Below are 11,347 nucleotides of genomic sequence, written 5' to 3' on the forward strand. Positions count from 1 at the left end.
GTGTGGCTGAGACACAGTTTTTGAATTACTTTATACCACTTCAATGAAACTATCATGGCCGTTGCTAGGAATCGAGTCCAAAAGCACGAATGATAACAGAGCTCAATAACGTATCCGCACGCGCCAGATTTTCGCGCAGAAAAACTGATTTTCAGTCGCTTGCCTTGTTGATTTTCTATTGCTTCGAGGCGTCGTTTTCCTTGCCGCTTTTTTTTTTTTTTAGAGAACAACCTTCAAAAACTTTGTACACCCCTTAAATATTTTCGAAAATTAATTTTCTCCTTGAAAACTTTGGAAATAAGAAAATGTCTTCGACGACAACAAAATGCCTCGGTTGCAAATGCAAGCTCCTTTTTGTTTCCGCGAGTTTCGCTAAATTCTAAACCACGTATGCTTGAGCCTGCGTTGTTGACCGCGTACCTTTGACGTAACATTTCGTTATTAAGCTCTGTCATGAAAGGTAAGTTACACCGAAGAGGTTTGAGTGGTGACGCTTGATGAAGACGTATTTTAGTCTGAACTATTTATATTTACAGACGTCAGCAAAACAGCGTACACCCAGAGCTATGTTTGTTTGGACCGTGCGACGGAGATTTGCTTGAGGTGAAAAGTTTCAGTCAGCACACAATGTAAGAGAAATCGATCATGTCCGCGAAAATCTGACCGGAAATTATACTGAATACTTTCGCAGGTAGCACTAGAGAACGTGTTTTAAAGTTTGCGAGGTTTGTATACAACACGATGGTTGCAGTCATTTATATGTCGCTTTAAACGTTAAACGAGATTTAAGCTCAAATCTTTCTTGAATTTTTTGCATAATTTACTGTGACTGAAACTTTGCCAATCCCGGGAAGTTATTTCGTCGCACGGGCCACTCAGGTATGTCCAGTAACTGGTACTTGCGCAACTTTCTGTGCGTGCCAAAATCTAATCTCATCTTCGCTTGAAAAAGAAGAATAGCTAAGCGTGGAAACTTTTGCTTATTAGATGTGGGGAGATGACCCTGTACTACTAAGCTGACATTTGCAATAAAGCAAACCCGCCCTTTCCATCCAATATTTCTTGGTCTTTGGTTTTGTTTTTCCTATTAATACAGCATCGGATCGATTCCCAATGATCAAAGGGATTTTACTTGGTCTTCAACAATCGACAGAAGAGGTGAAATGACAATGACAAAGGGACAAGAAGAGAATCCGTGTACGTAGGCGAAAGCGCCAGTTACCCGACTCGATAACTGCGTGGCCCGTGCGACGAAATAACCTCACAGGATTGTCAAAGTTTCAGTCACAGCAAATTATGCAAAAAATCTAGAAAGATTTAAGCTTAAGTCTCGTTTAACGTTTAAAGCGATATATCAATGACTGCAACCACCGTGTTGAGTACAAGCCTCGCAAACTTTAAAACACGTTCTCTAGTGATACCTGCGAAAGTATTCAGCATAATTTCCGGTAAGATTTTTGCGGACAATCTGATCGATTCCTCTTACATTGGGTGCTGAGACTGAAACTTTTCACCCCTAGCAAATCTCCGTCGCAAGGAACAAACAAACATAGCGAGCAACTGAGCTACTAGTATATGTCCGTGTTAAAACACACGAAAGGACTCTAAAGCACACTTCACTCTCATTGAGCAGAAAAACACAAAGATTTTCTGGCACCAAACAGATGGCAAAACGACTGCGACCGTTTGGAACTAGTCTTGTAAGACAATGTCCCAGGGGCTCTTCATGCCCTAACTTGAAATCGACTCAGTCCCTGGGTCTCCGAGGATGCATTCGATGCTAAATGAGTTAAGTTTGTAGACAAGACAGACAGCTTCCCAGTGTAGGAGCTTTTAACACTTTGGCAAAGTGAAGCTACTGTAACTATCGCTATTCTACCTGATTGTAATGCTAATCCATTGTAGATTAACATCCTCCCCCTTCCCTTTTCCCTGCATTTTGTCGGGTTTATTTGGCCGTTCGCTGTGGGCGGAGAGACGCTTTCTAAGAACACCGAGTTCATCCCATGAAAGCAACCATGTACCATGAACCAACCATCCCAATATCTCCGTTCTTTAGAATAATCACCTCTATTTCGACTTCGTGAGTAAATATCCGCGAGTAGCCTTTGACCATTTTCTTTATCCCTGCTCTAAAGTAAACTCCTTTGTTATGAAGCCTGAAAAAAAGAAAATCACAGAATCAACAAAGTCATAATTACAATAAATCATAAAACGCAAGGTCGGGGCTCTCCAGCCTCGCCATTTTCAAAAGCGCTTACGATGGTAGTTAAAATATATTGGATGGTTATTAGCTCCGCGGCCTTCAATAACCTTTGGCGGGTGGGAAGGTGGAGGTAGTCTGTAAGATTTCTAAAATGATAAATAGAGTCACGCACGCACATTCCCACAGACGAAATACAGACGACAAAGAGAACAACTCAGAAGACTATGAAACATTTGTTACCAATTGCAAGTGCCATCCGATAGCCTTAGCAATCAACACTGTTCCTTAAATCGAGCAGATGTAAAACTACTGTAACAAGTAGATTTACTTTTTTTTCATCCCCACCTGCTATGGAATTTATCAGGTGCTTCCTCTCTCTGAAGATGAAAATCTAAACAAAGCTCAGCTCCAATTCCGATGCCAAAGTAGTTATTCATCGTAAAAATACTAGGATCGTCCTCTCTTCCTCCCATTGAGCCAAGTGCGCTGTCATTTGACAGTGTGTCAGGAACGTTAGTGTCCACGAAATCAAACATGACACACCATCTATCAAGAAACACTTCGTGAGCCTGGTCAATGGCCATGAGCAGCGATACAGGACTCTCGCCGCCAGAGTAACCACTTCCCCAATGGAGGATACGAGAGAAATCATTACCTGTACGTTTACAATCTAATTTAGTTTCCCAAACATTATCTATCCACTAAGAAGAACACTAGAGAGATCAGTACATGCAAGCTGAGAATCTCATCCAACTTCCATCTCAATCTGTATCCACTAACGAAATCCCCACAAAGAGATTATATATCGCGAGAGGGGATTGGTCATCAGTCCTTCCCAACAGAGTATAAAGGGGGAACATTACAAATTGACTCAGGAATCTTAAGAATTTTAAAATCCCTTATGGGCGATGAGTAATGGCCTGTCCCGAAGTCGAGAATCTTAGGCAATTTCCAAGCTATTCTCCATCTACTATGCTCCGAGGAAGAGCCAACGATTGAAACGAAAGCTTTTCAAAATGCGCCATAGCGGTTTCTCTATCACTGTACACCTCTAGTTGTCAACCACGTGCTGGAAACGCTCATTTAATTGTCACATGAAGCATTAAGCTTCGAATAATTATCGATGATCGTTCATTGATCTTCTTTTAAATACAAAGGCTGTTGAGGCCTAAAAAACTAAACTGGAAAGTTTGCACGACTTTTTGAAGTGTCCATCACTTAGAAGCACGTGAGGCAAAGTCGGTTAGTTTGAGATTTCCATCCGATTGACAAAGTTTGTCGCAAGAGTCTTGAGATCGATCACACAGCCCAGTACAACAAAACCTGCACAAGGCTTTATGTTCGACTCTGGAAAGAAATTTTCTCTAACTCGCAGTTTACAGGAGTCACTTGTAACAATCCACTTACCAGTGCCAAGAGGAAGAACTGCTGATGCAGGTAACTTACGCTTCAACTCTTGAACAACATCATCCAAACACGACAACACCCAGCCAACTGTCCCATCGCCACCACAGATCAAGACGCGAAAATCAGGAATAGATCTGAAAGCGTAAAATCTGAAACAAACACAATAATCAATTCTAGACCACGGGACAAAGATGAGAAAAGAAAACAGGGCTCGTAGCATTGGGTATAAAATAGCTCTAACTGATCAAGATGCAACTTAAACGAAAAAATTTGATTTGTATCACAGTGACTTAATTTTTGTTATGTAAATACACAAATCAGTTTTCGAACTGCGTCGTACTTAGTAATGAATAAACTTCAACTTCAATTGCAAAAAACAGTTTTCTAGATACGAAGGGCAGGAGGTAAACATACCCTACTGATGGGCCCCCTTCTGTGAGGCTGTACTTTTGATGAGGGTTGAGCAGTCTCTGGAAAGCTGCTGACATGTCGGCCCCCTGACCACCTCCACTTCTGGAGTTAACCAGTACTAGAAGGGGTTGGCTTCCAGGGGGGAACAGCCCAGGCTACAAGAAGGAAGAAACAAAAACGACAGGATAAGCATAACTCCTTTTTTGATTCAGGTCAATCCTTTTTTTTTTAGCTTTTTTTTTTTAAGTACTTCCAGAAATACTCTAGAGAAAAACCTTTGCTCTTGAATTTGCAGCTACTTACATGAATAGTGGGTAGGACTCTCACAAACAGCTCTTTGTTGTCCATAGTGGAATTTTTGAATTTATTTACAGCATCTGCTGCTGTGTCAGCGGCAGGAAATAACACAAACACCATACCTGGAAAGAGTTACAATGTCAACATTGGGTGACGTAATTAACGGTAAAAAACTACAAAAACAAAAAAAAAATTAGATAAAACTTCCTCAGTCGTTTTTGTCATATGACCAGCTTCGAGAGCGAGTGTTTTTATGCCATTCCTGATTTCTGATTGACAAAAGCGGCAGTTCTACTTTCGCAGGATTGTCTTTCGAATTCCACAAAGTAAAACGCAATGACTTATCTTTGAGTTATCAAAGATGAGTCATTGATATCTATCAAGTGCATTATCTTCCATCCACGGCGTAAACAGATTGATCTCTCCAAAGTTAACATCTATATAAATAACACTCCTGCAACCCGGGTGGAGAAATGTCATTGTATAATTAAATGCAGCCGGTTTACATGCCACGTAATTCTTAGGCAGTCTCGTATGTCACCAGGGAGCAGTAATGGAATTTCAAAGTAAGCATTGCAGTCTGTCAAAACGAAGTAAATATGCAAATATGCATATTAAATATGCAAAAAAAAGGGACATAGCACTCGGTCCAAATGCTTCATCAAACAGAGCTAACCCCGCTTTCTTATAAATTAACAATGGGACAAAACTTTAAACGAGTTCAAAGGCAATCAGAACACAGGATTCGCCTTATCTTGCCTACCGGCACTGCCAGCGATATTTAGTAAATAAACCCCTTCGGGCGGCTGGTATGTCGGCTGATAATGTCCGCCGCTGACAGATTGTCCGAAAAATGAGTATTTGGCCGAGAAGCGAAGCCTTGAGGGCAAATATGAAATTTTGAGGACAATCTCTCAGCCAAGGACATTATCAGCCGACATACCAGCAAGCAAGAGCAGGGTTTATTTATTTTATAACCCTCCCATTAATTTCCACATCGCAATTAAACTGCGCGTAAACGAACCAAAAAAGCCAGTGGTGATCTGATGGCGAATGCGTGTTATCGACGCGAGCAAACAAAAAAACCAGTTTGGTTTCCTTCCATGTAAACAGGAGAACGGAAAAGTTGACACTCTTGTATTGACTATGTTTTTTTTTTTTTTGCACGGAAAAAATCGGAGGACAAATATCGACGCGGACGGGGGTTATTGCGTGATAATTTTCCTGTGATTTTGCACCACGTGACGTATAGTAGCCAATAAAATCGCGCTAAAATTAATGGGTGGGTTATAAACTGTAATAATACTTGTGTAAATAGATTCATGCACTGAACTTTAGAATCTAGTAGCTCACCATAACTTGGAAACACACTTTTCATCTCACAATATTCCCTAGCTGCAAAACAATTACACACAAACTCTTAATTGAAATGGAGAAAGAGGATGAGAACAACTAAAACCAGAAACCGTCCTCAGAAGATTCCAATGTGCAAGTCATTTGCCCACTAAAATGTCTCTTGTCAACTCGTTCCCAAACCTCCGTTCCCCTTGCAAAGTGGAATGAACGTGACAGGTTGTCAAGCGAACGAGGACTCAGGGGACGAAATTAATCTCGCATAAAACAAAGTCACTTGTCTATAAGCATCTCACAAACAAACAAAACAGAACTCACTTTCTCCTAGAATGTCGCCAATCAAAGTTTTGTATTTACTTGGTTCCAGGCCTACCGGGAAACTGCCAACACAAATGCATACACTTCCCAAGGGTTCTAAGTTTTGCCTCAAGTAGAGTCTTGTGAGTTTCATTTTCCTTACAGACTTCTGCAAAGAAAAGACGTTAAGTCAATTTTTTAGAGAACCTACGATGTTCAGATAAAAGCAATATTTGTTATATATCATTAGAAATCACTTTGCACTTATCAAAGAAATGTATAATTAAAGACAGAATGGCTGGAAGCAGGAAATTATATAAAGAGCAAAATTATGGCTATATAATCCGGCAGAACTTTTCTCGTTCTATACATTCTAAAAAGAATTCAATCTGGTAAATATCAAAATCCAGATGGCCATAAATTTGAGAATAGCCACCATGATTGTAACTTTAGAGGAAGTCAATTGGAAGGTGGAAAGACAGAGAAGTGCCTCACTCAGATAATTAAAACAAACAAACAAACAAACAAACAAACAAAAAGATGGGAGAATATTGGGAGAGTCCAAAACAAAGAAAGGAGTCAACTTTTGTGAGTGAGGAGGGGAAGGCGATTTCTTGAAGTACGTTCACTCAGTTGAGGAAATATAAAGGAAATAAATTTACTAGAGTCCGTGAGGAAAATGTCATTTACATTGAGAACTTAGAAGAAAAAGTGTAGCCTTTACAAAGTTCAAGGGCTTATTATTGATTTGAAACAAAAGCTGAAAATTATATGCATTCCAAAGTCCTCCTGATTAATAAAAAAATCTTACTTTTCTAATATCCGTCAAGGATTTCCACGGACAGTCATTGTGTTCCATTCTTCGTTCATGGACTGATAATTCAATAAGAATAAAAGTGGTGTGAACTGGCAGGTTAATTATCAAAAGTGCTAAATTTGAAATTGAATGCACCGCATGGAGTTCTATGAAGAATTTGCGAGTAATTTTCTGCACACGCTTTCGTGTATTTCTTTTACTCGTGCGTAATTTGCGTGTAAATTGCGTGCAACATGGCGGATTTACAAGCATAATACAAATGTAATAATACAAATGTAATGCTGCTATTCTTTCAGTCGGTATTGTGTGCAGTATTGAGTTAATAACTAAAGCAAATGTCCTTTATCCTATTACGACCTCAACTACGAAAAATGAGTTTAGAAACATCTACATAAAATGGGATATGTTACCTCCTTGAGTTAGGTGTACTTCATTCAGGGAAAAGTCATTTTCATTGGCACCCTGTGCATAAGAATTAATTTCATAGTTAACAAAAAACCAGAGGAATTCCATTCAAACTTTACTCAATTGGTATTTAATTTATTTTAACTTGCATTAAAAAGCAGTCCTGTGAAACAAAAAGAAAGATTGAAAATGTTCCAAAAGATTGGACTACATAATAAGGAGACGAGTGATGGAAGTGAACTGAGAGAAAGGATGAGAGTGAGAAAAGAGAGGGAAGGAAAAGGGAGCATGGAAGGGAGAAAGTGACGGAAAGAGGAAGGGAGAAAGGGACAGGGAGGAAGCAGTGAAAGAAAGGAGGAAGGAATTGAGAAACGATCAAGAGAAAGATGACGGGGTGTGAGGGGGGAGGGGGGGAGGGAGAAACCAAGGAAGAAAGGGAGGGAGGAGAGCACCCTAAAAGTTGATGACATAACGCACTGAAACTTGAGACAAACTTTCAATCCAAATTTTTCTAAAGCAGCACTTATCACATCTGTAACAGTTGTCTGTGCAGTCACTGGGGTTGTCTTGAATGTTCCTGCCTCACGGTATTGGATATGTTACAAAACAATAAGTTCACTATATTTGAACACCCACAGCTGAGGAAAAAATGCAGTTTTGTCCTTAGATGAAGCATGCGGGTGGTTAAAAAAGTTGAGAAAAAAAAAGGCAATCAGTAAACACAGATTTTCAACATTCTAAGAGGGGGGTATCTCTCAACTTACCAAAGAAATGTTTAAGCAACAACAAATTATGCAGACGGGACTGATCAATTTTCATGAACTAGAGCCCTACACAGGTATCACAATGGTCATGGTTTCAAATCCCATAAGGGCCTGAATTTTTTTCAGGGTTCATTTCCACTACTCCGTAAGTAGGGTTTCTAACTACCAGGATCACTTTCCTACAAAATTGAAGACTTCATAACCCGGAGAGTACTTTGGATATTTCTGCCAGATTCCTGCAAAATCACACCAATCTCCCAATATGACATAACTCTCAGAGACATGGGCTTGGCCCTTAGACCCCAAAGAGTGACAATCATCTACTTCCTCCTCACAGTACCCCCCTGAGTCAAACCTTAAGGTCGCTAGAATATAGAAAATGATCACCAACTAAAGAAGCTATTAATTGTTACGCAAATTCTCTTTGTCAGCACCATGGCAAAGTTGTACAAAACAGTATGGAGAGTATGTAATTACTGATGTCAGGGTATAAAAGGGTTAAGAGTATGGCCTGATTCAAATTGATCCTTTTAATGACATAAACGTTGTACCAGCCAATTAAAATTTAATAATTATCATAATTAAAATTACTAACTTATCATTCCAGGGTAAAATATATATATATATATATATATATATATATATATATATATATATATATATATATATATTTCGCATCCACATACGACAACATCACCATGGACGAACGAAACATCATAACCCACGCTAAGAAATCAACGCTCATACACAAGCGGCAGCCCTGGCAAAAGAAAGGTGAAACGACATTTGACGTCACGATGGGCAGCTACGACGGCGCCGAAACGTGCGAGCTAGTAGGAAGTTTCCTCCTTTCACAGCTACAAGACCTCAACATCAACGTAGGACTCTACAGAGACGACGGACTAGCCACCACCAACACCACGCCTAGAGACACCGAAAACATAAAGAAGGAAATTTGCCGCATCTTCAACCGCAACGGACTACGTATCACCATCGAGGCAAACAAAAAGATTATCAGCTTCCTAGACGTCACTCTCAACCCAAACAACAGCACCTACCAGCCCTACACAAAGCCTAACACCACACTACAGTACGTACACCGCGAGAGCAATCATCCACCGATCACCACAAAGAACATACCTGCCAGCATCAACAAACGACTTTCATCCCTTTCATCAGACAAAGCTTCATTCGACAAAACCGCCCCCCCGTACCAAAAAGCACTTGACGAAGGCGGATACCAATACACCCTTCACTACGAACCCACCACGACTCCAAAACGCAAAAACAGGCAGCGAAGCAACATCCTCTGGTACAACCCTCCATTCAGCAAGAACGTCAGCACCAATATCGGACACAAATTCCTCAGCCTAATCGACAAACATTTCACTAAGGATCACAGCCTCCGCAAAATATTTAACCGCAACACCATCAAAATCAGTTACAGCTGTATGAACAACACCAAACAGGTCATCGACAACCACAACAAGCGCATCTTGCACTCGTCCCACTCACCTTACACGAAAGACAACAAAGACGGCACGGAAACCAACAAAACATGCAACTGCCGACAAAAGAACAATTGCCCGCTCAATGGTAACTGCCTTCAATCCTCAGTCGTTTATCAAGCCACCGTCACACGGAACGACAACAACACCTCTGAAACATACATCGGACTCACAGAAACCGACTTCAAAACAAGACACAGAAATCACACCGCATCATTCCGCCACGCCAAGCACAAAAACTCTACCGAACTTAGCAAACACATCTGGACACTCAAGAACGACAACATTGACTATTCTATCTCATGGCGCATCTTATCATCTAACTCTCCCTACAACAGCTCCAATAAAAGATGCAACCTCTGGCTAAAAGAAAAATTCCTGATAATTTACCGACCCGACCTCTCATCACTAAATAAGCGTAACGAACTCGTATCTTCATGCCGACACAGAAACAAAGCGTTGCTACGCAACAACTGAACTTTAAAGTTTTTAAGTTTACCGCGCATTATGCAAATTTTCCTAGTATATAAACGATAGTCACATGAATATTCTTTCATCAGTGCAGTGCTAACGCTAGGATGGGGGAGAACCGAGACGGTCACCCCAAACGATCCAACCTTTGTGGTATCGTCTAAGCCATGCCAGAGTGCTCAAACTAGAGTAAACCAGCGAGCATGCGCAATTGCAACGGCAATGACTCATCCTAGATAGAGTGCTCAATTTGGACATGAAAGCAAAGCTTTGTATGCCAAAGAGCTATATCTAACTGCAGACAGTACTGTTTCGGCCTTCTGGGCCTCATCAGTGCAGTGCTAACGCTAGGATGGGGGAGAACCGAGACGGTCACCCCAAACGACCCAACCTTTGTGGTATCGTCTAAGCCATGCCAGTAGAAGCTTGTAAGGGGTCCCACAAACAATGCTGATCAGTCTCAAAGGTGCTGCCTGGAGGATCACTGAAGTGATCGTGAGCTCTTGAAATAACGTAAATAAGAGCAGAAATGTAATGGTCAAGAGGCCAACTCCAATGTAGCTTTGTTGGTTTAATAGCTCGACGTTTCGTCCGTCTCGGTCTTCCTCAGGAGTATACTAAATCAATTAGTATGCTAAGGCACTTCTAATAAGGCACTTCTAGGCAGCCAGGCCTTGCTGAGCATGATGCATATAATACCTGTTGTAGATATTGGGATATTGTGTCAACTTCATGTGCTATCGTACATCGATTGAATGTTCTTGACCAGTTACATTTTTCATGGTAAGTCTAATATATAATAATATTTTCCTAATTAATTGTAGTTTATTTTGATATTCTTTCTCTATCAACATTTAATGAAATAGGTAGCTACAGTCGTTCCACGATTAAAAATTCTACGTTAAAAAACATTTGAAGTTCTTCTTACGTAGCAAAGTCCGTTGTTTATCTTGCTGACAAACGTTTGCAACAATAGTGCGGCCATGTTACAGTGCAGTCTACGAGTTCACTTCATCAAGAGTTGGTTCATTTGGCAATCCAATAAGCAATGGCCCTCCCATTATCTTTCCTACTTTTTCAGTGAAGAAAGCCATCGCTTCTGCATGCGATAGAGAGTCAATCGTTTTGTCCAATTCTTCTCTTGTCATATTGACTTGAGATTCATTCCCAGGTTTTCTCGAGGTTCCAATCAGAAAAGCACGCCTGTCTCTTTTTGCCACGATTGGATTACGGCCAACATTTATTTACACTCACAGATAACGTAAATTGGATAATGATCTCAAATGGAGAACAACTTAAGATTACTACTCTGTAGTCTTTTCCTTTTCCTTTTATGTGAGTATGCCTCTGGAGCCAAAACGAAGAAGGATCTAGAGACAATTGTTGAGGTATGTGAACCTTGGAAAAACTA

The 11,347-nt window shown here is 40.5% G+C and overlaps 1 protein-coding gene across 1 annotated transcript; it reads right to left on the bottom strand.

Annotated features, from left to right (window-relative positions):
- Positions 1 to 1,999: 1,999 nt before the first annotated feature.
- On the bottom strand, positions 2,000 to 11,084 carry LOC111345177 (diacylglycerol kinase theta). The gene is made up of 10 exons (XM_088749576.1): positions 10,947 to 11,084; positions 7,199 to 7,250; positions 6,783 to 6,844; positions 5,993 to 6,140; positions 5,675 to 5,716; positions 4,328 to 4,443; positions 4,028 to 4,179; positions 3,614 to 3,762; positions 2,552 to 2,861; positions 2,000 to 2,159 (listed from the first exon to the last, which is right to left on the bottom strand). The coding sequence occupies exons 1-10, from the start codon at positions 11,082 to 11,084 to the stop codon at positions 2,000 to 2,002; spliced, it is 1,329 nt and encodes a 442-aa protein (XP_088605702.1).
- Between the last annotated feature and the right edge of the window lie 263 nt (positions 11,085 to 11,347).

The sequence above is a fragment of the Stylophora pistillata genome, chromosome 2 (assembly GCF_964205215.1).
Source record: "Stylophora pistillata chromosome 2, jaStyPist1.2, whole genome shotgun sequence".
NCBI lineage: Eukaryota > Metazoa > Cnidaria > Anthozoa > Scleractinia > Pocilloporidae > Stylophora > Stylophora pistillata.

Excerpts from the sequence above, each read along its gene's own strand:
- LOC111345177 (XM_088749576.1), bottom strand. The coding sequence starts at position 11,084 with ATGACAAGAGAAGAATTGGACAAAACGATTGACTCTCTATCGCATGCA. Across the intron at positions 4,444-5,674 it reads AAGTGTGTTTCCAAGTTATG|GTATGGTGTTTGTGTTATTT; the intron begins GTGAGCTACTAG and ends AACTCTTTCCAG. Across the intron at positions 4,180-4,327 it reads GAGTCCTACCCACTATTCAT|CCTGGGCTGTTCCCCCCTGG; the intron begins GTAAGTAGCTGC and ends TCCTTCTTGTAG.